Source organism: Bos javanicus, chromosome 3 (genome assembly GCF_032452875.1).
Source record: "Bos javanicus breed banteng chromosome 3, ARS-OSU_banteng_1.0, whole genome shotgun sequence".
In the NCBI taxonomy this organism is placed as follows: domain Eukaryota; kingdom Metazoa; phylum Chordata; class Mammalia; order Artiodactyla; family Bovidae; genus Bos; species Bos javanicus.
The window spans coordinates 69388581-69416258 of NC_083870.1; the positions used below are offsets into that span (position 1 = coordinate 69388581).

General features: G+C 41.7%; 1 protein-coding gene and 1 pseudogene across 3 annotated transcripts in view; one reads left to right on the forward strand and one right to left on the reverse strand.

Moving 5' to 3' along the window:
- Positions 1 to 359: 359 nt before the first annotated feature.
- SLC44A5 (solute carrier family 44 member 5) overlaps positions 360 to 27678 on the forward strand; it is a 425439-nt gene continuing 398120 nt past the window's right edge. For 2 of the 3 annotated variants that reach the window (XM_061411561.1, XM_061411560.1), the window contains exon 1: positions 360 to 691. In XM_061411561.1, the coding sequence (XP_061267545.1) occupies positions 658 to 691 (34 nt within the window). In that variant the 5' untranslated portion in view covers positions 360 to 657. Of the gene's footprint in view, positions 692 to 5485; positions 5566 to 27678 lie in introns of those variants that run through there. The other variant, XM_061411563.1, reaches the window with a different exon arrangement.
- Positions 15448 to 16253, reverse strand: LOC133245336 (craniofacial development protein 2-like; annotated as a pseudogene).

Sequence of the window (27678 nt, forward strand, 5' to 3'; positions counted from 1 at the left end):
CCCGCCGCCGACGTCGCGCCCTGCCACCTGGGGTGGGGCTGTTAGCTTCCGAGGCGCCGAGGCCGGCAGGATGCGAGCTCCATCAGAGTTGGACCGTCTGGCTTTCTCCTCCCGAGTCGCAGATGGCCGCGGGACCCCCACTTCCTCCAGCAGTCCCCTGCCGCCGCCACCATCACCGTCCCCAGCAGCGGCGGCTGGACGACAGCGCCGTCACTGGTTGGATTGGAGCCGGCGGCTCAGACGGGACACCCTGGGGTGGGGGAGTGGGGGAGGGAGGGTGTGTGAAAAGGGGAGGTCAGTGTTGGGCGGGCACTCGGGGGACCCGGCGCTGCCCCCTCCAGCAGCAGCAGCACAGCAGCATCCACAGCCGCCGCCGCAGTCTGAGCGGCCGCAGCAGAGCGAGCGCGAGCTTCACCAGCTCCGCGCGGCGGAGAGCAGAGGGGCGGCGGCGCCCGCCCTAGCCGAGCCGAGCAGAGCCGAGCGCGCAGCCGGGCCGCCGCCGCCGCCTCGCAGATGCCATCACAGCAACAAAGAGCTCGCTGAGCTGAGAGCCGCGGCGAGAGCTCGCCTGGAAGCCCTCCACGGTGCCCGCTCCAGGAGCTGGGTGACAGCAGGAGGAAACGCTCCGGGGGTCTGGGGGAGGGGAGGGGACAGGAGATGGCCAAGAAGAGAAAGCCCCCCAGCATCAAGGGTGAGTTAACGCTCCATTCTCACCTCGCTCCATCCCACCTCCCACCCGCCGACCGCCCCTGTGGCTAGCCTGTTTACATCCGGGCTTGGCCAAGTGGAAGGCTGCCTGCTGGGGAAGAGTTTTCCTTCTCCGGGAGGTGGGGAGAACTGTTGCACCTTCCTTTACCTCCGGGGACACTCCGATAGGAGTTTGTCCCCTTTTTGTAACCCGGGGAAACCTGGAGACTCTTGTCCTCACCCCACTCCTTTCCCACTCCAAGAGCTTGGGTATCTGTTGCACCTTACCCTCTCAGGGCAGTGGGGAGAGAAGCGACTCGGCTCCTTGGGTCTTAACCTTTTCGGAATCAGGCTGTGTGTGTGTGTGTGTGTGTGTGTGAAAGAGAGAGAGAGAGAGAGAGAGAGAGTTTTTCCAGGTGCATCTCTACTACTCTCTCCTCCCAACCTCCCTCCTCCCTCCGTACCTTCATCCTAGGGTGACAAGTTCTGCATCAATTTCCCCAACCTCCAGCCTCAAGAGGAGACAGGAGCTGTCTGGCTCTCCTTTTCCCCATGGTCAAGGGGATTTGCTTACGGGTCGGGTCCCTGCAGGCTTTTCCCCTCTTCCCGACCTGCTGAGGCGGGCAGTGACTCCCGTCGTTGAGGCGGGCCCCTGTTGCTCCTTTGGAACCAGGGCTTCTAAAGTTGGAAAGTTCAGAGGGGGAGAAGCGCTGGCAGGGAGGATAAGGATGAGCTTGTTGCTGGGGTGACTTCAGGCATCGCGGCGTGGTCGGGAGCTGGACTCTGGAGGGAGCCTCGTAGGCGGCGTCCAGCAGGAGCTGGGTATCCAGGACTCGCCCAGCGCCGCGCTGCGCGCAGGGAGCTGGTGCACTCGCCTCCCGCGACCTCAGCGCGGACTAGCAGAGGTCGCCGCTGGCCGGCTGCCTAGCGCTTCGACTCTCACGCCGGGGAGCTAGCGGTGGCGGAGAGGTGGTCTTGCAGCACTGCAGAGAGGTGGAAACCAGCTCGGCACCATGCGCGGTGAGGAAGCCTGTGCTGGGGGAACTGCACCGGAGCTTGGTGGGAAGGGGGAAGCAGTGGCGTTTGAAGTTGGATTTCAACCCAATGGGCCTGATAGCCCGGGAGGCGGAGATTTATCGCGCCTTGGGGTTTAATAAAACAGGACCACACTCTGAGATGCGAAGGGATGTACTCTTGAAAATATAGGTTTGGTTTGCAGCAGCGCTCCAGGCTTTGGCTTGCTGCTTCCTTTTTTCCCCAAGTCTTGCTTGTGGGAGCTTAGCTCTACTCTAGAGGTCACTAGGGGGACACAACTTTATCTTGGTGCTTCAGCTTGCCTTTTAATTGCTGCGGAGTACTCAAATCACTTATTGGAAAGGGTTTCAAACCATGATCCTTAATCTTTTAGATGTTGCTACGAAACACCCAGGATTTTCTCTTTTCTGCTCTAAACTATAAGATATATAATTTTAGTGCAATGCATTTCTTTAAAAATAATACAGCTCCTGTAAAATAGAAAAGGCCTTAAACTTGATTTTTTCTCTCCCAATGAATTAGTACATGTTTACGGTGGTAGATGACTAAAGAAAGAATGAAAGAATATATTCATATATTCATCTACAAACAATTTTCTTATGATAATCTCAAAGAATTAGTCTAAACCCAGATTGACAGGGTGCATTAGCTGCACTTTTGGTTCACTCCTTTTTATGGAACCATATCGCACCATGAATGAAACAGAAGGATTGGTTTTCAGCACTGCTGAACGGCTATCCATTGGCAGAAATACATTTCATACCCACCCCAAACCTTGCAGATTGTAAATGATCCATGAAGAGTGGAAAAAATTTTCCAGTTTTACAATACATGCTAACTGGAGACAATCTTACCCTGAAATTAATCTTGGTAGACATGCAAAAAGATACAATTGAGGCCAGATTAATAAGTGAACTAGTATAACAGTTTGATGAAACATATCTCATTACTACCCTCCCTGAACACAAAGAAGTTTTTGATTTGTAAGCCAAAATAGGATTGTATTTCTTTAAATTTAACTAGATGGTGAACTAATTGAAGACCAGTAATTAATAGAGTTTTGTCATTTAAATGTTAAGAGATTTTTTGGAGGAATTAATAACCAGGCTTTCCTAGGAAATGTCTCAAGAAAGTTTATTGTAGTTCTTTAAAAATAAGATTTTCTCATACTACATGTTTTCTTTAAAAGTTATGTTATTTAACTCTTACTGATTTGTGTGTGTGTGTGTGTGTGTGTGTGTGTGTTTCTCTCTCTCTACTAATGCTGAGTTTCTTTTTCTTTAAACCAGATTACCATTTCTTTCTTAGAAGAAAATAAACCTTTGAGAAAGTCCTTGGAGTTTCCCTTTAGCAAAGCACAGTTAATTGTGATAGTTCAAAGGCAAGCCCAGGAAGTTGGAATCCATGAATTTGCCTCAATGTTGCCTTTTAAGAGGAGCACTCTACAAAAGTATCTGACTGCTGGCTTGCTGAACTGCTCCCAGACATCTGCTTCTAAGCTACAACCAACTTAAACCAAACTGCTAAATGCTAGGGCATTTTTGTTTGCCAGTTTAGTTTTTTTGGCAGGCTGGGGTGAACTTTGTGAATAATAAACTATACGTTTAGCAACATCCCGCCTATGTTGGTTATCCTCTATCCAGAGCTGTTTTCTCTGCTTAGCTACTCTGTGTGTGGGAAAAGATGATTTGTTAGAGCATGTGACAGGCAAGTTGCTCATTGGCTCCTGTAGTCCTTGCAACAGACACTACACATCTAGAAAGCTAGAAATTGGCCAGAGGGAAATAGTCTTTTAATATTGACAGAAGATACTAGCTTTCATTTGTGGCACTCATTAAAAGACATTTTATAAAATGACCTTTATAGAAGAATATTTGTCAATCCAATATTTATAATATTTTAATGAAAAGATATGCTGTAGTCCATTTCAATAAAAGTCTTATAAAAATAGGTTAGTTATATTGATTATAGTGATACTAACCCTCCTCCCCCAGTATTATTAGTACAACAAGGATTCTCATTCACATTTAAAGGTTAAGTTATGCTGGGATTCATCTATTTATGCATTCATTCAGCAATTTTATTGACTACTGGATATGTACTAGGTTCTGTGCATTGATAAACATGATACCCAATGAAGGTTATATTAAGAGGGAGGCTTGGAAAGACTAGGTAAACAAATACCTGAATAAGAAAATTTTACAATGATTAATATCATGAAAATAAAATAGGACATATTATGGAAAGTGATTGTGGGGTTACTTTATTTGTGTGTGTGTGTGTGTGTGTATGTGTGTGTGTGTGAGGTTACTTTAGATTGTGACATTTGAGCTGGAAACCAAATGATGAGGAATTTACCTGCCAAGAGCTGGAACATGGCTCTGCAAGCCTTAAGGCAGGAATGAGATTGTGGCTTGGCACGTTCAAATACAGGAGAACTGCCAGTTTGGCTGGAGAGCAGTATGTTAGGTAGAGACTGGTAGGGAGAGGCCAGACTTTTTGGACCCTAAATAGGAGTTAGATTTTAGTTTAAGTGCAGTGAGAAGCCTATTGGATGCTCACTAGGCATTTAGGGCTTCATTCTCATCCTTGAGGATGGTTTCAGGGAGAGCAGTTTTCCTACGTCAACACCCTACGCCAAGTAAAGTCCCTACCCAATGAATTTCACTTTTCTAAAAGGTCTAGTTATAATCAAGGAACTGAGACCTCCTGCTGAGAGCCCTCTTACCTGCAATATTTGGGGCTGAGATGTTGATAGCATTTCTAGGAATCTCTGCTTAAGGAAACAATTCTAAAGATAATGAGGACTATTAACAATTCAACATTTTGGTAAAAGTCATCATCCTCATTCCCCATCCCCCAACAATCCTTTCAAAGCAAGTAAATCTTAGGAAAAGCATATTGTAATGGTAGAAGGGAGGAGTACAAAGAGCCTAGAACAGTAGGTGGAATGTGGAAGGCAGCAGGAGAGGCTCCTAGGTAACCGAAAGGGGTCCATGAAAGAAGAGTGATGCTTGGAAAGGGGACATGAGAAAGCCTCTGAGACAACATCAGCCGGTTCATGATTTTGCCAAGAGAAGCAGAAGCCTGATGTGAGAGTGTGCCAAGAGAAACACTCTAGTTCAAGCACTAAGGAAGTTCAAATCAGGGTATCTTTATGCTTTTGACTGCTTTTTACTTGTGAAGCATTTATAACAATAAAAGCACACAGGCTTTTAAAAAAGCTGTTTGATTTTACTTATTATTAGGTAGCTCTTATGGATTATAAACCTCGCAGATGAAAATAGCATAAAAAAAGTAATAATAAAAACTGCTATTTGTTGGAGATATCTGCTTGACATCTAATCAGCAGGGAAATTATACTCCTGGGTCTCTATCTTGCTGTGGAGATGTTGGCAGTGGGGAAGGGGGCAGGAGATTGGGTCTGTTGGATGATTTTCTGCCCCATAAGCATTTATTCCTTGAAGGTGCCATGGTATTTAGAAGATGTGTAAATCATAATTTTAAAGCCCTCCACTGCCTCTCCACCTTCACCTGTCTGCATTTTTTGCCAGCAATTAATAATGAAAACTATGTTAGGAATTTTTGTAGCTTCAGGACATTGTTTAGTCCCCTCATTGTTTAATCCCTGTTTTCTTTGTGCTCCGTTGGACTCTTGAGGCTGGCAGGGCTGGTAGTACTCAGGGATTATGTAACTAAGAATGGATTTGGTCCTTAGTGGTACCATAACACAATGTGTTTATGACATCAGATTTTTTTCATAGCGCTGAGAGTCATAGTAGGTTAGAGTTAAAAGAAAGGCTCAGTGTTGATAGAGTTAGTGGAGAAATGCTATAGTAAGAGGTGAGTAATGCTGTCAAATATGAATAGTCTATATAAGGAATTTGGTCAAGTGTATTATTTGTAATTGCATATTATGTATAAGTCAGGATATGTCTCTCTATATATCTAGAGAGAGATATGTATATAGGCATATCTTGATATGTATTTAAACTAGAGCTCAGTTCCCAATGTCAATTCAGATTTCACTCTGTACATGCGAGTGTGATCATGTCTGCATTTTATATATAAGGAAATTGAGACATAAAGATATTAGGTACTTTCTTGGGGTCTAAGAATAAATTTTGTACTGTGGATAAAGGCATAACCAAGCTGTATGACACACTCTCCTTTGATTATGTTCAGTGTTTTTTTAAAATTAATTATTTTAATTGGAGGCTAATTACTTTACAATGTTGTAGTGGTTTTTGCCATACACTGATATGAATCAGCCATAAGTGTACATGTGTTCCTCATCCTGAACCCCCTCCCACTTCCTTCCCCATCCCGTCATCGCTCAGGGTTGTCCCAGTGCACTGGCTTTGAGTGCCCTATTTCATGTATCAAACTTGGACTGATGATTTATTTCACATATGATAATACACATGTTTCAATGTTATTCTCTCAAATCATCCCACCCTTGCCTTCTTCCACAGAGTCCAAAAGTCTGTTCTTTATATCTGTGTCTCTTTTGCTGTCTTGCATATAAGGTCATCATTACCATCTTTCTAAATTCCATATATATACGTTACTATACTGTATTGGCGTTTTTCTTTCTGACTGACTTCACTCTGTATAATAGACTCCAGTTTCATCCATCTCATTAGAACTGATCCAAATGCGTTCTTTTTAATAGCTGAGTTATATTCAGTGTTTTATTGCCTGTTCACTTTCCTCAAGATCTCTCAAGTCCAACATAGAAAGGGAGATCAATTTTGCTTTTTCATGCTGAATCAAGAGGATGATACACTTTCCTCAGAAGTATCACAACTTTATTGTTTGTGATCCACTTTAAAAATTAGAAATACATTGCTAACAAAGTAGGCTAACTGCCCACAAATGCTATGGTGATATTGTACAGAGGTTTTAGGGCCTCTCTAGGGATAGGGAGGTCAGACAAAATGAACAAATATTCTCATTTTTTGAAGTGGTATAATTTGGAAAAGATGCATGTGGGTCCCCTCTGAGGTAGATTCAAGTCATTTTGCCATTCACGTGGAAAGCCATTTGCCTGCTGTGGTAGCTAGCCTGTAAGATGGCGTCAGTTTTTTGGCTCCTGGTGTTCACACCCTTACATACTCCTGTCCCACACTGAGCTGGGGCTGTATGTGGCCTGTAGCGTGTGGTGGAAGGCTATGTTGTACATAAAGACATGGCGGCTTCTGTCATGCTCTTGTATATCTGGTGCTCTCTTATACTGCTCACTTTGGGGAAGACCAGCGGCCAAGTTGTGAAAGCACTCAGGCATTCTGGTGGAGAGGCCCATGTGGGAAAGAACTGAGGCCTCTTGCTAAGAGTCAACTTCAGCTTGCCCACCTTGTGCACGACCTACCTTAGGAACAGACCCTCTAGCCCAGTTAAGCCTTCAGGTGTCTATAGCCTTAGCCAACATCTAACTGAATGTCATGAGAAATCCTTACCTAGGTCTACCCAACCAGCCTACTTTTGGATTCCAATGTTGCAGAAACAGTGAGAGATGGTAAATGGTTACTGTTGTGCTGAGCCACTAAAGTTTGTTACACAACATTGGATAATCAATATATCTGTGGTTCATTACTTTTATACCTTTATCTTGGGAGGTAGGGACCCTCTTATTGGTGTGTAAATAGTAGGGGAGACCATGTATGTGTGAAAAAACATATATAGTTTTAAAACCTTCCACTATAACAATTTACTTATTTATATAATTTTTGTATGTAAAAGATTAATATATCATTATTAATCTTTATATTTACATATCTTTTATATATAAAAGATTAATTTTCTTATTTATATAATTACTCCAGGGTTTCCCCTAAGCTAGCTGCTACTTCCAGGCTCCTGGGAACAAAAGGAACACTGAATTCACAGTCTTCATTACTAGTCTTGGCATTGGCCCTGAATCTTAGTTCTCTTTATTACTTCAGAGAGCTGGGCTAAAAACCTGAAGTTCTCTTTTCCCTGTTTCCCTTAAGTTCCTTTCAGTAGCTTGATTCCTTCTCCTCCACTTCTTTGATTGGTCCTAATCTCTGCCCTCTATAGTTCACTTGGTTTGGCAGGTACCTTCCAAATAAAAGCCCCACCAAACGAAAAAATGAGAGTGATAGACTACAAATGCTCCCCAAGTCCTCCAACAGCCCTCCAAACCCAAAAGACAAAAAGTCCCTTAAAACCTAAAATCTCCCAGTAAACCCTTCTCCAGCTATATTTATCTACTTCTCCCTACCAAGGAGTCCCTGCCCCCTCCCAGCCCAACTAGTCCCTTGATGTATAACAAGGAGAGTGAGAAAGAGGATAAAGTAAACATGAAGAAGCCTGTGATTCCTTCTACTTCAGTGTAGAATACTAGTCTGCTTTATTTCAGCCCCTCACTCATTTCTTCATTCACTTGACAAATATTAACTGAAGACTTACTCTGTGCTAGAAGTGTATTTGGGATACAAAATGGAGCCTTTAGGTAGGGAAGACAGACTATGAATAAACTGTTGAGATTAAAAATTGAAATGTACTATGAGGAAAAACGGAGAAGGCAATGGCACCCCACAACAGTACTCTTGCCTGGAAAATCCCATGGATGGAAGAGCCTTTGTAGGCTGCAGTCCATGGGATAGCTAAGAGTCACACACGACTGAGCGACTTCACTTTCACTTTTCACTTTCATGCATTGGAGAAGGTAATGGCAACCCATTCCAGTGTTCTTGCCTGGAGAATCCCAGGGACAGAGGAGCCTGGTAGGAGGCCATCTATGGGGTCGCACAGAGTCAAACACGACTGAAGCGACTTAGCAGCAGCAGCAGCAGCATGAGGAAAAAAATAGAGCATGATCTGGGGGATTTGGAGGGCTGGTGATGGCCTGATGTGGGAGGGTGAGCTATTAATATGATGATTGCTGCTGCTGCTGCTTAGTTGCTTCAGTTGTGTCCAACTCTGTGCGACCTCATAGATGGCAGCCCACCAGGCTCCTCTGTCCCTGGGATTCTCCAGGCAAGAACACTGGAGTGGGTTGCCATTTCCTTCTCCAGTGCATGAAAGTGAAAAGTGAAAGTGATGTCGCTCAGTCGTGTCTGACTCTCTGCGACCCCATGGACTGCAGCCTACCAGGCTCCTCCATCCATGGGATTTTCCAGGCAAGAGTAGTGGAGTGGGGTGCCATTGCCTTCTCTGAATAGGATGGTTAGGTAGACTTAATTGGAAACATAATATTGAAGGAGACAAAATAGTTTTTATGGAGGAGGAAGAATCTTTCAGAAAGAGATAAAAGCCAGGGCAAAGACCCCCTGGTGAGAGTATCCTGGCATGTTTGATAAACAGAAAGGAGAGTGAGTGAAATTAGTAAAGAGAATAGAAATAGGAAAGGGGGGCAGAACAGTGAGGGAAGACTAGATCACATGCAGCCCTGTGGGCAATTTTAAAGACTTTGACTTTAATCCTCAATGAAATGGGGCATCATTTAAGGTTTTGAACAAAGGAATAATAGGCTCTGACTGACAGTTTGAAAAGAATTGCTGTGGCTACCATGTCGAAAATATCCTCATGGGGCAAGAGAGAAGCTAGAAGACCAGTAAAGAGTCTTGCAATGTTTCAGTTGAGAAATGATGGTGGCAACTATCAGGGCGGTAGCAGCAGAGGGCCTGAGAAATGGAAAGACCCGGAATATATTTTGAGGGTGGAGCTAATACGGTTTCCGGAACTAACAGGCTGTGTGAGAGAAAGATATGAGTCATGGATGATTCCATAGTTTGTGACCTGAGCTACTAATAGGATGGAGTCGTTATCAGCTGGTATTGGAAGATTGTGGATGGGACAAGTTTAGTGAGAAAGGAGTTCAGTTTTTTTTTTTTTTTTTTTAGGAGATCCGTTTTGGACACATATGAGTTGAAGTGTTCATTTGATATTCAAGTGGAGATGACAAGTAGGAGGTCAAACACATGAATCTGGAGTCTGGGGGAGAGGCTGGGCTGATGATGTGAATTTGGGAGACATTGGCACCTAGGTGGTAAGACCTTAGGCTGAATAAGCACTCATTTCCTGGCAAGTGAGTAGTCTGAGAGACATGATCTAAGCCCAAGGTTACTGTATTATTACGAGGGAAGGGAGATGGAGTGGAAACTGGTAAAGGAGATTTAGAAAGAGCAACTGGTGAGTAAGGGGAAAGTCAAGAGTGTGAGGGGTCCCAGAGCCAAGGGAAAAAGTGTATCAAAGTAGAAAAGAATAATCGACTGTGTCAAATGCTGCTGATGAAGTAACATGAGGGTTAAGAAGTGACCATGGCATTTATTACTGTGAAGGTTACTGAAGACCTTGACAAGGGCAGTTGGAATAGGTCAAGAGAGCATGGGAGGAGAAGAATTGGAGACATCAGAGTCAACTCTTTGGAGGGGTTTTGTGGCAAAGGAAGCAAAGAAATGGTGCTGTGGCTGGGAGCAGTAGTCATCAAGAAAAAAGAAAACTTTTTTAAGATGGGAGAAAGGATGGCAGGTTTCATTCCTTGCTTTTGTCATTTGCTTTGTGAGGTGGTCTTTAACTTCTCTTTCGCTATTTTTTTAAACCATTGAACTGTACACTTTTTTTTATGGATTTGTTTATTTTTGGCTGCACTGGGTCTTTGTTGGTGCACTTGGGCTTTTCTCTAATTGCGGCAAGTGGGCCTACTCTCTAGTTGGTGCTTAGGCTTCTTATTGCAGTGGCTTCTCTTGTTGCAGAGCACGGGCTTTAGGATGCGTGAGTTTAGTTGCCCCACTGCGTGTGGAATCTTCCTGGAGCAGGGATGGAACCACGTCCCCTGCATTGGCAGGCAGAATCGTAAGCACTGGACCACCAGGGAAGTCCTTTCTTTCACTATTTTAAATTTTGGCTGCTTTCTAGGACAATTTCTTGGGGAGATAAGGAGGGAATTAATGTACAATGGTTTTGTATTACTTAGTTATAAGGATGTTTCTTTTTTGCCTTTTATTTCTGTAAACAGATTATCTTTAAAAATATTAAATATAGTATGAGAAGAGAAATAGAAATGGATTTCCTGATGAAATATTTAATAAAATATACCACGGTAGGAGAAAGTTGCCATGAGAGGAAAGTGTGCCAGTCATCATGTTGCTGACTGTGGCAGTCCATTCTGTCAGCTGGAAAGCTCAGAAGGAACTAAGGACAAGTTTAAAAATATTTTGTGTAGGGGCAAGCCTGGTCGTTCTTGACCAGAGGCAATTTTGCAGTGTCTTGAAGACATTTTTGATTGTCATTACTGGGGTGGTGCTATTGGTTTCTGGTGGGTAGAGACCAGGGATGATGATAAACATTTTGTAATGCCCAGGACAGCCCTCACAACAAAGAATTATCTGGTTCAAATTGTCAACAGTGCCGAGGTCAAGAAATCCTGGGATAGCCCCATCATTTTTTTCATTCTTTCAGAGAGGAGCTAGCAAGCTCCTTCCGAAAGAGTCTGTTTGACCTATGCCATTGTTCTACGTTTAGATGAGGCACAGCTGTTTAAAAATTAAATTCAAATAAAGACAGGCTTTTTTCTTTTTGTCTTTGCTTTCTCTCCCCACCTCCCTGTCCTGCCTTCTGTTGGTTCCCCTTGTATTTTACTATTTTTATAAACTTGCATTGTTTCCCACTGGGCCCATGCCATTAGAGGGACATTAAAGTTATGGTAAAAAAAAATCCTTGATTCAGTTGAGGAACCACAATTTTATATTGCTGATTCCTATTCTGCATCTGTCTGACAGTTTTATGAAAGAAATAATCAAGAACAGGATGATTTGTTAAGCTCTAGCTCTTTAATAAGAAAGGCTGGGTAGTCTCTCAGCCATTTTTCCCGTGGCCTCTTTTGGCCATTAGGACTTCAGTCGCACCCTTCGTAGTCCGACTGTCGATGTGTGCATTATCTGACAAGGAAGACTCTGAACTAAGTCACGACTGCCCTAAGTGCTTGTTGAGTGAAAGGATGAGAAATTTTAAATCCAGTTTTATAAGAAGCAATTTAAAATTTATGTATTTAAAAAACTTGAAGGACAGGTTCTTTTTATGTACATTTGGCAGTTCATTGGATTGTGTTTGAATGTCCAAATCCAGAGATAAAAGTAAGATTTTTAAATTGACATTAAAAGTTTATTAAAAGTGTATTATCACTCTAGGCTTGCCCTACAAAAAAACTCAACAGTCATGAAGTTAGCCTATATATACATTTTATTAGTATTAGTTTAAGAATATCATGAATCATAAAATTAGAAAAAACTATAAAAGCTACTTAATGAACATTCATACTTCACAAGTTCTGGTATTAACAGTACTTTTCACTTTGCATTAAGTTCTTTTTTCTTTTTATCCACTGTTCTCATACTCTTATTCATACTTACTTTGTTTGGCTGCATAAAAATGTTATCACATTCTTTTTCCATGGCAATGACTTTGATTCTGCTGATTTAACACCTTTACTGTACTGAAAGAATATCTAGGACTAAAAAAGAAGCATTATGTTATTTTAAAAAGATCTTTGTTCATAAATAAACCTGTCCAGGGATATCTTAGTTGTGGAAGGTAGGACAGACTTGAAGTTATAAAGAGTACTGTTGCATATACCTATGGCTGATTCATGTTGATATGTGGCAGAAACCAACACAATATTGTAAAGCAATTATCCTCCAATTAAAAATAAATTTAAATAAAAAAAGAATAATGCTGGAATTCACCCCTTCTCTTGCCCTTCTTAGTCTTAAGAAAGACTTACATTAAAATACATGCAATAGAAATTCTGCATTGAATAATTATCATACTTCTGACACACAAACTTTATTTAGTAATCTATAGACACAACCCAAAGACAAAAAGACATGTGGTTCACATGCCAAATTCTAAGGTCAAGACTGGTTATGTTTTAACCTCTGTAAATTCTCTTTACCTGATTCTGAATCAATGCCTTAAGTATGATGGATAAGCAAATTAATTGACTATACATAAGTTTATATGGATCAAGAGAAGCATGTAACCTATTTAAACCATTTGGCAAACAAGCCATTTTTAAGTTTTTGGCAGCACTAAATGGTAGAAAAGTATATTAATTAGAAATAACTTACTAAAACAAGCCTTTGAAGAATTCTAATGGTAATATTTTTAGCTAATTGTTTATATTATGTTAAAAGAATGGAATATCTTTTGAATACTGAGAACTTTCATGAGTCTAGGCTTTCTTTCAGCTGGTCCTATTTAGTGTGGTTTTATGCTACATCTTGTATTTCTGAAAACTGGGTATTTGTATGTACTAAGACCGTGATGCTGGGAGAGATTGGGAGCAGGAGGAGAAGGGGACGACAGAGGATGAGATGGCTGGATGGCATCACCAACTCGACGGACATGAGTTTGAGTGAACTCTGGGAGTTGGTGATGGACAGGGAGGCCTGGTGTGCTGCGATTCATGGGGTTGCAAAGAGTCGGACACGACTGACTGACTGAACTGAAATGAAGGCTGAAGAACCTTGAGAATGGCCACTGGCAGACCAGAGGTCAAGTCAACCATCAAGAATCCCTCAGGGATGGGAAGTTGGCACGATGGTATCCTTGAGTAACTTGAGGTTAGGGCTGTTTATGAGGAATCTCCTCATGTAGGGAGGAATAAGCATATAGTCTTTTCATTCCTATCAGATCAGATCAGTTGCTCAGTCATGTCCGACTCTTTGCAACCCCATGAATCACAGCACGACAGGCCTCCCGGTACATCACCAACTCCTGGAGTTCACTCAGACTCACGTCCATTGAGTCAGTGATGCCATCCAGCCAACTCATCCTCTGTCATCCCCTTCTCCTCCTGCCCCCAATCCCTCCCAGCATCAGAGTCTTTCCAATGAGTCAACTCTTCGCATGAGGTGGCCAAAGTACTGGAGTTGCAGCTTTAGCATCATTCCTTCCATAGAAAGCCCAGGGCTGATCTCCTTCAGAATGGACTGGGTGGATCTCCTTGCAGACCAAGGGACTTTCAAGAGTCTTCTCCAACACCACAGTTCAAAAGCATCAATTCTTTGGTGCTCAGCTTTCTTCACAGTCCAACTCTCACATCCATACATGACTACTGGAAAAACCATAGCCTTGACTAGACGAACCTTTGTTGGCAAAGTAATGTCTCTGCTTTTTAATGTGCTATCTAGGTTGGTCATAACTTTCCTTCCAAGGAGTAAGTGTCTTTTAATTTTATGGCTGCAGTCACCATCTGTAGTGATTTTGGAGCCCAGAAAAATAAAGTCTGACACTGTTTCCACTGTTTCCCCATCTATTTTCCATGAAGTGGTGGGACCGATGCCATGATCTTCGTTTTCTGAATGTTGAGCTTTAAGCCAACTTTTTCACTCTCCACTTTCACTTTCATCAAGAGGCTTTTGAGTTCCTCTTCACTTTCTGCCATAAGGGTGGTGTCATCTGCATATCTGAGGTTATTGATATTTCTCCGGGCAATCTTGATTCCAGCTTCTGTTTCTTCCAGTCCAGCGTTTCTCATTATGTACTCTGCATATAAGTTAAATAATCAGGGTGACAATATACAACCTTGATGAACTCCTTTTCCTATTTGGAAACAGTCTGTTGTTTCATGTCCAGTTCTAACTGTTGCTTCCTGACCTGCATACAGATTTCTCAAGAGGCAGATCAGGTGGTCTGGTATTGCCACCTCTTGAAGAATTTTCCACAGTTTATTGTGATCCACACAGTCAAAGGCTTTGGCATAGTCAATAAAGCAGAAATAGATGTTTTTCTGGAACTCTCTTGCTTTTTCCATGATCCAGCAGATGTTGGCAATTTGATCTCTGATTCCTCTGCCTTTTCTAAAACCAGCTTGAACATCAGGAACTTCACGGTTCACATATTGCTGAAGCCTGGCTTGGAGAATTTTGAGCATTACTTTACTAGTGTGTGAGATGAGTGCAATTGTGCGGTAGTTTGAGCATTCTTTGGCATTGCCTTTCTTTGGGATTGGAATGAAAACTGACCTTTTCCAGTCCTGTGGCCACTGCTGAGTTTTCCAAATTTCCTGGCATGTTGAGTGCAGCACTTTCACAGCATAATCTTTTAGGATTTGAAATAGCTTAAATGAGATTACATCACCTCCACTAGCTTCGTTTGTGATGCTTCTTAAGGTCCACTTGTCGTCACATTCCAGGATGTCTGGCTTTAGGTGAGTGATCACACCATTGTGATTAACTTGGTCGTGAAGATCTTTTTGTACAGTTCTTCTGTGCATTCTTGCCACCTCTTCTTAATATCTTCTGCTTCTGTCAGGTGCCTACCATTTCTTTCCTTTATTGAGACCATCTTTACATGAAATTTTCCCTCTGTATCTCTTATTTTCTTAAAGAGATCTCTAGTCTTTCCTACTCTATTGTTTTCCTCTATTTCTTTGCACTGATCGCTGAGGAAGGCTTTCTTATCTCTCCTTGCTATTCTTTGGAAGTCTGCATTCAGATGTTTATATCTTTCCTTTTCTCCTTTGCTTTTCGCTTCTCTTCTTTTCACAGCTATTTGTAAGGCCTCCCCAGACAGCCATTTTGCTTTTTTGCATTTCTTTTCCATGGGGATGGTCTTGATCCCTGTCTCCTGTACAATGTCATGAACCTCATTCCATAGTTCATCAGGCACTCTATCTATCAGATCTAGGCCCTTAAATCTATTTCTCACTTCCACTGTATAATCATAAGGGATTTGATTTAGGTCATACCTGAATGGCCTAGTGGTTTTCCCTACTTTCTTCAATTTTAGTCTGAATTTGGCAATAAGGAGTTCATGGTCTGAGCCACAGTCAGCTCCCAGTCTTGTTTTTGCTGACTGTATAGAGCTTCTCCATCTTTGGCTGCAAAGAATATAATCGATCTGATTTTGGTGTTGAGCATCTGGTGATGTCCATGTATAGAGTCTTCTCTTGTGTTGTTGAAAGAGGGTGTTTGTTATGACCAGTGCATTTTCTTGGCAAAACTCTATTAGTCTTTGCCCTGCTTCATTCTGTATTCCAAGGCCAAATTTGCCTGTTACTCCACGTGTTTCTTGACTTCCTACTTTTGCATTCCAGTCTCCTATAATGAAAAGGACATCTTGTTTGGGTGTTAGTTCTAAAAGGTCTTGTAGGTCTTCATAGAACCATTCAACTTCAGCTTCTTCAGCGTTACTGGTTGGGGCATAGACTTGGATTACTGTGATATTGAATGGTTTGCCTTGGAAACGAAGAGAGATCATTCTGTCGTTTTTGAGATTGCATCCAAGTACTGCATTTCAGACTCTTTTGTTGACCATGATGGCCACTCCATTTCTTCTGAGGGATTCCTGCCAGCAGTAGTAGATATAATGGTCATCTGAGTTAAATTCACCCATTCCAGTCCATTTCAGTTCGCTGATTCCTAGAATGTCAACATTCATCTTGCCATCTCTTATTTGATCACTTCCAATTTGCCTTGATTCATGGACCTGACATTCCAGGTTCCTATGCAATATTGCTCTTTACAGCATCGGACCTTGCTTCTATCACCAGTCACATCCACAGCTGGGTATTCTTTTTGTTTTGGCTCCATCCCTTTATTCTTTCTGAAGTTTTTTCTCCACTGATCTCTAGTAACATATTGGGCACCTACTGACCTGGGGCGTTTCTCTTTCAGTATCCTATCATTTTGCCTTTTCCTACTGTTCATGGGGTTCTCAAGGCAAGAATACTGAAGTGGTTTGCCATTCCCTTCTCCAGTGGACCACATTCTGTCAGATCTCTCCACCATCACCCGCCCGTCTTGGGTTGCCCCACGGGCATGGCTTAGTTTCACTGAGTTAGACAAGGCTGTGGTCCTAGTGTGATTAGATTGACTAGTATCATCCAGACCCTGAGATAGCTCTTTATCCAGCTTATTATTTTGACCCCACATAGACATGCTTTTGCTGATTTGTGTTTAGTTATTGTAGTGCTGACTGGCATTGAAAAACTTGACATATGAAGTCATATGAGGTTCAAGGATGTATTTCTCATGCTGATCACTCTTTTATGAAGTATCTGCATTATGAGTACCTGATGAAGTTTTTCTGAGTGTCACTAGCTAACAATAGACAAAATAAGTCATGAAATTCATTAGGTTTCCCATATGGATAGATAGCTTGTTATTGTTCAGTCACCAAGTCATGACCAACTCTTTGTGACCCCATGAACTAAAGCACTCCAGTCTTCCCTGTCCCTCACCATCTCCTGGAATTTGCCCAAGTTCATGTACATTGAACTGGTAATACTATCCAACCATCTCATCATCTGTTGCTCCCTTCTCTTTCTTCCTTCAATGTTTCCTAGCATCAGGGTCTTTTCCAGTGAGTTAGCTGTTCACATCAGGTGACCAAAGTATTAGCGCTTCAGCTTCAGCATTCATCCTTCTGATATACCTTGGTGTTTCAGGGTTGATTTCCTCTAAGATTGATTGGTTTGATTTCCTTGCTTTCCAAGGGACACTCAAGAGTATTCTCCAGCACCACAGTTTGAAAACATCAATTCTTTGGCACTCTGCTTTCTTTTCTGTCCAGCTCTCACATCCATATATGACTACTGGAAAGACCATAGCCTTGACCATATGGACCTTTGTCGGCCAAGTGCTGTCTTTGCTTTTTAACGCACAGTCTAGTTTTGTCTCAGCTTTCCTACCAAGAAGCAATCATTTTCTAAGTTCATGGCTGCAGTTACCATCTGTAGAGCCCAAGAAGAGGAAATCTGTCACTACTTCCACCTTTTCCCCTTCTATTTGCCATGAAGTGAAGGGACTGGATGCCATGATCTTAGTTTTTTTTAAGCTGGGAAGGGTAGCTTGGAAGCTCAAAACTGAGAATGAGCCCGCTTCTTATGTAAGACTATGGAATCATAAATTATGCACTTGTGAATTAATTTTGTTTTTCACATCTTTATTCTTCTTTCCTGTCATCATCTTTCTATATATACTTTGTTTTGTTGAAATGTATGTAGTTTTATAAACTACTTTAAATCTTCTTTGAAACAAGATGAATTATAAACAAATTAATGTTGGCTAAGACTAACTTTATAGAAGTTAAATAATCTACTCAAAGTTATTAACTAGTAAAGAATGTGCATTTAAACCTAAATATAGCTTCAATCAAAATTTTTTTTTTGCATGTAATAGAACAAAGCATCTCATTGTCCTAATCCAACTTTTCATTTGCAGATTACACTAGTTTTGTTCATATATAATTTTCTATAGTTGAGGTTTTATTTATCATCACTTTTATTCACTTGGCTGCACAAGTGGGGAATCTGGAGTCATCCTTGACACTCTTTTACAGGCCTCTGCTCAAGCAAATGAAGTTGGTCATTACTACTGATCCTGATAGTATCTACTTTTCTTTACCTTCACTGTCATAGATATAATTCAGCACTCCTCATTTCTAGTATGGATTAGAACTACCTGTACACTAAAAGGTCTCTTTGCATAAGGCCTAAATCATCTCTTAACTTATTTTTCACAGTATTGCAGATATGCTACTACCACCATGCATGTTTGATCATTTCACAGTCTTAAAGTAATGGCCCTCCATCACCTCTGCTGCTGCTGCTGCTGCTAAGTTGCTTCAGTCGTGTCCGACTCTGTGCGACCCCATAGACGGCAGCCCACCAGGCTCCCCCGTCCCTGGGATTCTCCAGGCAAGAACACTGGAGTGGGTTGCCATTTCCTCCTCCAATGCAGGAAAGTGAAAGTGAAAGTGAAGTCACTCAGTCGTGTCCAACTCCCAGCGATCCCATGGACTGCAGCCTACCAGGCTCCTCCATCCATGGGGTTTTCCAGGCAAGAGTACTGGAGTGGGGTGCCATTGCCTTCTCCTCCATCACCTCTACCTAGGACAAAATAGAAATTCCACACGAAGGTATATCAGACTCTCTAGAATCTGACCCCTCAGAATCTTTCCTGCTTCATCTTTTCCACACCCATCCTAAACTTAAGGACCCACCATTCTAGTACTGGGACCACACGCATTCTTTTATGCTTCCTCTGCCTTTGTGATGGGGTGTGTGTGTGTGTATAATGCTGAAAATTCCTATTTATCCTTCAAACCTCAGCACAATGTCACTACTCTGTTAAACTTTCATCCCCATCTTCCCCTTTGACACTCCCTACAAAAACAGTTAAATTTTTCCTCTTTGCTTCCCCCATTACATCTTCCACTTAGGTCTATTTGTCCTTCTATATTGATTTAAGATTTAAAGTGTAGAGTTTATTTGTCCATCTGCTTTCTCAGTTCTCCAGGGGGTCTTTAGTCTTACTTGTGCCCTGAAGCAAAAGGAACCAAAAGCCTAACAGGAAATTAGTCACTGGCTTAACATCTCAGGGTCAAACTATCACTGTAGCTTACCCTGCCTCCCATTATCCTGGTAATATTATCAGGGAAGTGTGTGTCTCAGGCAGGAGAGAACAGTGCCCTTTGCCCAAGTAAGTCTGCTAGAAACTGTTTTTTCTTAGGACTGCTTTCAATCTTCCTGTGTCTTGGATTAATTTTCCTGAATCAAACCGGGCTCTCTGTAAGTTGTCACCTGTCTGGAGTTGGTCTAGAGTTTTATGGGATTGCACCAAAGGGACTTTGCCATGTGCCTGTTGGTTGTTCTTTCCTGTAGGTTTCTTCGTAAATACCTACCTCTAGACTATGAACACCTTGAGAGTCCTGATTGTGTGATATTTACCTTTTAATCTAAAATATCTAGTATAATTCTGGATATATTATGGAAATCTATGGACAGAGGAGCCTGGCAGGCTACAAGTCCAGTTCAGTTCAGTTCGGTCACTCAGTCGTGTCCGACTCTTTGTGACCCCATGGACTGCAGCATGCCCAGCTTCCCTGTCTGTCACCAACTCCCAGAGCTTGCTCAAACTCATGTCCATTGAGTTGGTGACGCCATCCAACCATCTCATCCTCTGTCATCCCTGTCTCCTCCTGCCCTCAACCTTTTCCAGCATCACGGTCTTTTCCAATAAGTCAGTTCTTCACATCAGGTGGCCAAAGTATTGGAGCTTCTATCTCCCTCAAAATACTGGAGGGAGGAAAGAGAAAATATCTTTTCAGATACCTTCCTCCTTTCCTCCCTCCCTCCCTTCTTTTGTTATAAATATTTTCTAATTTTGGGTCAGTCTTATTTAACAAAAAGGAATTTATTAAAAATTATTTCATTAAAAACTGCAGATATGTAATATCAAATTAATTTTAAGAGTTGACAAATGAATTTATATATTTGTGTTAACTTTATATGTCTCACTTTGAAATTTGGGGTAAAATATACATTGAAAACCCAAGTTAATTCTTATATTGTTATTAAAATTGTGAGTTTAATAATCTTTTTTACTAAAATGATTTAAAAGAAAACGGTACCATAGCCTCTTTCCCTGTTCCTGTTGCATTGCTAATTTTCTTCCAAGGTATAGCACCTTTATAATTGTTAACTCAGTAATCTTCACGAGGTAGGGAAGGTCTGCAGGTGTAATTTTTCCCATTTCTAAAATCAAGGCAGCATGGAGTTTTTGTTGCTTACTGTCAAATTACACATCACTCTATCATTACATTATAACTTTCTGGCGGTGCTGCACAGCTTGTGGGATCTCAGTTCCCTGTCCAGAGATTGAACCTGGACCAGGGCAGTGAAAGCTCCGAATCCTAACTACTTGACTACCAGGGAATTTGCATTTCATTGTAATTTTGAATGCCATTTTACATTTGACTTATGAACACTTTTAAAAAGTTGACCTGTCAACTTTTTCAGGTTTTTCAATAATAATGTAAAATCTTTTGTACAACTTTTACAATAATAATGAAATATTATTAAGATTGGAATTCAGCTTTTCTGTTGGTCTTATTATTATTTTTGTAGGCAGTTAGATATTATGCTAAGGTCAGGAAAATTTCTATCTTTTAACATTTCATTTGGAGACTGTAATGAACTTTGGATTTGGCTTAGAAGACTACTACTATGTTTAAACATGTTCTTTTTTTTCCCTTTTGGAACTTTACCTTTTCATTTCAATTTTTCCAAAGCTGATCTATTTCCATTTATGATGTCAGTTTTTCTTTTAATATTGATTGTAAAATTCATGTGGTGAGTTCATTTTTTTTTAAAATGTAACTTGAAATAATCATCAATATAAAAGTCTAAAATACTGATAGTTTCTAACCAATTTCTGATTAGCAAGCTGTGGTGTGTACTTAGAAGTCATTAGAGTTAAAACTATGAGTTTAAACCCTACGTTATCTATGCTAAAAGTGGGAAAGATTTTAGAAATGGTTTAGCTTAATTCCTTTTGAAGATGAGTAAACTTAGGCTTGGACTTGCCAGGCTCAGAGGTAAAGAATCCACCTGCCAAACAGGAGACTTGGGTTCCATCCGTGGGTTGGGAAGATCCCCTGGAGAAGGAAATGGCAACCCACTCCAGTTTCTTGCCTGAAGAATCCCCATGGACAGAGGAGCCTGGTGGGCTACAGTCCATGTGGTTACAAAGAGTTGAACACGACTTAGCGACTAAATAGCAGCAGCAACAGCAGCAGCAAATTTAGGCTCAGGGAGGTTAAAACTACTTTTCCAAAGTTACTCAGTCAGAACTTGGGCAAGCTTGGATTGAAATTTAGATCCGACTTTTAGTCCAATGTGGCTTTTTACCACATGCTCTGAAATTGGCTGTATTGTCTATGGATAATGTGGCAGATGGAGCAACAGAGGTCTTCCATTTATGACCTGGAATTAGAATATTATTTTGAGTCAGAGTGTGCACACACATGTGCAATTCCTTCAAACTCAGTGTTAACAGAAGAAAGGTGCTTTCACTTATCTTCAATTCAGTTCAGTTCAGTTGCTCAGTGGTGTCGGACTCTTTGTGACCCCATGGACTTCAGCCCGCCAGGCCTCCCTGTCCATCACCAACTCCCGGAGTTTACTCAAACTCATATGCATTGAGTTGGTGATGCTATCCAACCGTTGCATCCTCCGTCGTCCCCTTTTCCTCCTGCCTTCAATCTTTCCCAACAACAGGGTCTTTTCTAATGAGTCAGTTCTTTGCATCAGGTGGACAAAGTATTGGAGTTTCAACTTTAGCATCAGTCTTTCCAATGAATATTTAGGACTGATCTCCTTTAGGATGGACTGGTTGGATCTCCTTGCAGTCCAAGGGACTCTCAAGAGTCTTCTCCAACTCCACAGTTCAAAAGCATCAATTCTTCTGTGCTCAGCTTTCTTTATAGTCCAACTCTCACATCCATACATGACTACCAGAAAAACCATAGCTTTGACTAGATGGACCTTTGTTGGCAAAGTAATGTCTTTGCTTTTTAATAAGCTGTCTAGGTTGGTCATAACTTTTCTTCCAAGGAGTAAGCATCTTTTAATTTCATGGCTGCAATCACCATCTGCAGTGATTTTGGAGCCCCCCAAAATAAAGTCTGACACTGTTTTCACTGTTTCCCCATCTATTTGCCATGAAGTGATGGGACCAGATACCATGATCTTCGTTTTCTGAATGTTGAGCTTTAAGCCAACTTTTTCACTCTCCTCTTTCACTTTCATCAAGAAGCTCTTTAGTTCTTCACTTTCTGCCATAAGGGTGGTGTCATCTGCATATCTGAGGTTATTGATATTTCTCCCAGAAATCTTGATTCCAGCCTGTGCTTCTTCCAGCCCAGCGTTTCTCATAATGTACTCTGCATAGAAGTTAAATAAACAGGGTGACAATATACAGCCTTGACGAACTCCTTTCCCTATTTGAAATCAGTTTGTTGTTCCATGTCCAGTTCTAACTGTTGCTTCTTGACCTGCATACAGATTTCTCAGGAGGCAGGTCAGGTGGTCTGGTATTTCCATCTCTTTCAGAATTTTCCAGAGTTTGTTGTGATCCACACAGTCAAAGGCTTTGGCATAGTCAATAAAGCAGAAGTAGATGTTTTTCTGGAACTCTCTTGCCTTTTCAGTGATCCAACTGATGTTGGCAATTTGAGCTCTTGTTTCTCTGCCTTTTCTAAATCCAGCCTGAACATCTGGAAGTTCACGGTTCTCATACCACTGAAGCCTGGCTTGGAGAATTTTGAGCATTACTTTGCTAGCATGTGAGATGAGTGCAATTGTGCAGTAGTTTGAGCATTCTTTGGCATTGCCTTTCTTTGGCATTGGAATAAAAACTGACCTTTTCCAGTCCTGTGGCCACTGCTGAGTTTTCCAAATTTGCTGACATATTGAGTGTAGCACTTTCACAGCATCATCTTTCAGGATTTGAAATAGCTCAACTGGAATTCCATCATTTCCACTAGCTTTGTTTGTAATGATGCTTCCTGAGGCCCATTTGACTTAGCATTCCTGGATGTCTGGCTGTAGGTGAGTGATCACACCACCATGATTATCTGGGTTGTGAAGATCTTTTTTGTATAGTTCTGTGTATTCTTGCCACCTCTTCTTAATATCTTCTGGTTCTGTTAGATCCATACCATTTCTTTCCTTTATTGTGCCCATCTTTGCATGAAAATTTCCCTTAGTATCTCTAATTTTTTTGAAGAGATCTCTAGTCTTTCCCATTGTATTGTTTTCCTCTGTTTCTTTGCATTGATCACTGATGAAGGCTTTCTTTTCTCTCCTTGCTATTCTTTGAAACTCTGCATTCAAATGGGTATATCTTTCCTTTTCTCCTTTGCCTTTTGCTGCTGTTTTTTTCATAGCTGTTTGTAAGGCCTCCTCAGACAACCATTTTGCCTTTTTGCATTTCTTTTTCTTGGGAATGGCCTTGATCACTTCCTCCTGTTCAATGTCATGGACTTTTCTTACTCACGCCTTAAGCCTCAACTTGAAACTGTGTCTGACAGACCTCCTTGTCAATACTTACATGTTCTTATACCTCTTTGGGGTTTCACTTGCTGTAGCATCTATCAAATTGTATTTTAATTGCATGTATACTTGTCTTTCTTCCTTGTTGTTTTTTAGTCATTAACTCACATCTGACTCTTTTGCGACCCTGTAGACTGTAGCCCTCCAGGCTGCTCTGTTTGAGGGATTTCCCAGGCAAGAGTACTGGAGTGAATAGCCATTTCCTTCCCCAGAGGATCTTCTTGACCCAGAAATAGAATCCATGTCTCCTGCATTGGCTGGTAAATTCTTTACCACTGAGCCACCTTGGAAGCCCCTTTCTTCCCTGCTGCTGCTGCTGCTGCTGCTAAGTCGCTTCAGTCATGTCCAACTCTGTGCGACCCCATGGACTACAGCCTACCAGGCTTCTCCGTCCATGGGATTCTCCAGGCAAGAACACTGGAGTGGGTTGCCATTTCCTTCTCCAATGCATGAAAGTGGAAAGTGAAAGTGAAGTTGCTCAGTCGTGTCTGACTCTTAGCGACCCCATGGACTGCAGCCTACCAGGCTCTTCCGTCCATGGGATTCTCCAGGCAAGAACACTGGAGTGGGGTGCCATTGCCTTCTCCCCCTTTCTTCCCTACTAGACTGTGAATAACATGCGTTGTTCACAGGTGTACCTTTGATGGCAATTAGCACAGTGCCTTGCTCATACTTAGTGTTCCACAATTATCTCTTGAGAAAGTAAAGGAATAATTATTATATAACTTAAGAAAGGAATACATTATGAAGTAGGTATAGGGATTGGATATCTTATTGTGGATCATGCAGCCTCATATGTCAGTTCAGTTTCCTATCATGCCTGATCATGTGTTCACAGAATGAATTTTCTTAACATTTTTAACATTATCTTTCCAGAGGCTACCCCTTCTGTTTTTTCTGGGCTTTGAGACAAGATATCTGTGTTCAGTTTGTTACTGAGAACTCTGCCTCTCTATACACCAGTGCTGAATCAAATCTCAGAGACAGTTTTGGGTGAAGTAGAAAAGGAAAGTTTTATTACTTTGTCAGGGAAGAGGGAAATGCAGCTGACTCCTGCTTCTAAAAACTAAGTGTTCCAATTCAGAGGATTTGATGAGGGGTTTTATAACAATGATTCAAAGCTGGGGTCTCTGACAAGACGAAGGTGTGAGCAGGGTTTGCAGCCCTTAATCTGACTCAGGTGGTTGGTCTAATTTTGACGAGTTTCTCTGGTACCTGTAATCTTGCCTCAGGTTTTGGTTGCTTCTCCCTTGATTAGCAATTGTTTGAATCTGCCTTCTGGAACTCGGGAAGGTTTGGAGGCTGGAGTCTTGCCTACAAGAAATGGGAAACAGGAAGGCCTCTGTACCTGGGAGCCCCACAGAGTCCTGCTTGATTTTAGAATCCCAACTCTGTGATCCTGGGCAAGTTACTTAACTTTTCTGCACTTCACTTTCCTTATCTGAGAATCGGAGACAATATCTTATGATACAGATAAAAGTAAGTACCTTTTGTGAGGACTTTTGTGAGGGTTAAATAACATAACAAATGACAAAGTATCAATATATAGCATTGTATGTGTAGTAGGTATTGAATAAATGCTTATTTCAGTGTCCTTTCTCTTTTCCTTCTTCACTTTACCCTTTCTTCCTCCCCTCATTCCTTGCTTCCTTTTGTCCTCCTTTGTCTTTTCTGGAAATGAGAACTACAGACAATTAGAAGCATGGTCCAAGCTAGCTTTTTCTTACAGCAAACGTGCTCTACCCCGTAAATTATCCTCACCCTCAAGCTTGCCTCCAGATCAGCCTCTGTTTTCTCATACTTCTTTTTCTCTGCCACATTCATATCTATAGCTGACAAAGTTTACCTTCTGTTTCCCCCGCTGGCTTGCCTGAAATCCATTTATTCTTCTGTCGTATGCCTGATGGTTAACATGTGTTTTGTACAAGGCAGCGGAAAAAAGAGTGGTTGTGGACTGGGAAATCTGGAAGTACCCAAGGTACTAAAAACAAGAGTGTGCTGGTTGCAGATGGTTCTAGGAGCAGTCTCTTTGGAATGACATTCAGGGCTTATTTAAAAAGAAGGGGGAAGGTCACGGTTGTTTATTTTTCTTGCTTCTGACTGTTAAGGATGCTGTTTCATTATCTTCCCATCAGGTTATGTTGCAAATTGCTTCTAACCAAGATTAAAATTAATATTTAAACAGGCCTAGTCCGACAAAGAAGAGCTGAGCCATGTAACTGAATGCAGGGAAATGATAAAGATGAGTTAAATCATTATCAAAACAACATCTAAAAGACAGAGTTCTCCTGCCACAGGCAGTCCTGCTGAGGCACAGAAAGTGAGCTATCAAGAGCAATTAGTGGTTGATTAGCTACTGGTCATGTTCAGATTAGATGAATGGATCAGCTGGCCCAGAATTAAGAAAGTTTTCAGGAGTGTTTGGTTCAGAGTGAGACTATTTTATTTCTAAACTAACTAGCTGTGTGACCTGCAGCCCCAGGTTGCAGAATGCTATACTTGTAAATTGTTGGCAGTTGATATTCTTTCTTTGGTTTTAGGTCAAACTTTTATTTAGGAGGCTGGTGGAAGAATTTAGGACCCGTACTTGATTAGCTCACTTGGATTCCTCTAATGCTGAGTTTCTCAACATAGTCACTTGACATTTTGGACTGGATATTTCTTTGTTATGGAGACTGTCCTGGGCATTGTAGGTTGTTTAGCAGCATCCCCAGTAAATGCTTAGTAGGACCCTCTCCAGTTGTGACTGACAAAAATGTCTCCTAACATAGCCAGATGCCTTCTGGACATACTTCCTCCCTGCATTTGAGAACCACGGTTCTGATGGAGAGATGAAAGGGAGATGGTTGTCTCTATACCTTTAGACTTTTCCATGAAAGTCTGTGGAGTTACCATGAGAGTCAGAAAAAAAAAAAAGTTTTTTTTTGCTGTTGTTTAGTTGCTAAGTCATGCCCAACTCTTTGCAACCTTGTGGACTATAGCCCGCAAGGCTCCTCTGTCCATGAGATTTCCCAGGCAAGAATACTGGAGGGGGTTGCCCATTTCCTTCTTTAGGGGATCTTCCCACCTAGGGATCAAACCTGCATCTCTTGCATTGTCCAGTGGATTCTTTAACACTGAACCACCAGGGAAACGCATAACAAAATTTACTCTGTCCAAACTGAGGTTTCAATCATTCATTAATTGTTTTATTGAATGCTTACCAGCACCGTGCTAGGCTCTGTGGGTATGTAGATAAGTATGACTTGATCTCTTACCTTCAGGGTGCTTCAGTTCAATTCAGTTCAGTCGCTCAGTTGTGTCTGACTCTTTGTGACCCCACGGACTGCAGCACACTTGGCCTCCCTGTCTATCACCAACTCCCGGAGTTTACTCAAACTCACGTCCATTGAGTCAGTGATGCTATCCAACTATCTCATCCTCCGTCATCCCCTTCTCCTCCCACCTTCAATCTTTCCCAGCATCAGAATCTTTTCCAGTGAGTCAGTTCTTTGCATCAGGTGGCCAATGTATTGGAGTTTCAGCTTCAGCATCAGTTCTTCCAATGAATATTCAGGACTGATTTCCTTTAGGATGGACTGGTTGGATCTCTTTGATGTCTCAGGGACTCTCAAGAGTCTTCTCCAACACCACAGTTCAAAAGCATTGATTCTTCAGTGCTCAACTCTCTTTATAGTACAACTCTCACATCCATACATGACCACTGGAAAAGCCATAGCTTTGACTAAATGGACCTTTGTTGGCAAAGTAATGTCTTTGCTTTTTAATAAGCTGTCTAGTTTGGTCATAACTTTTCTTCCAGGAAGCAAGCATCTTTTAATTTCATGGCTGCAGTCACCATCTGCAGTGATTTTGGAGCCTCCCATAATAAAGTCTTTCACTGTTTCCACTGTTTCCCCATCTATTTGCCATGAAGTGACAGGACCAGATGCCATGATCTTAGTTTTCTGAATGTTGAATTTTAAGCCAACTTTTTCACTCTCCTCTTTCTCTTTCATCAAGAGGCTCTTTAGTTCTACTTCACTTTCTGCCATAAGTGTGGTGTCTTCTGCACATCTGAGGTTATTTCTCCCAGCAATCTTGATTCC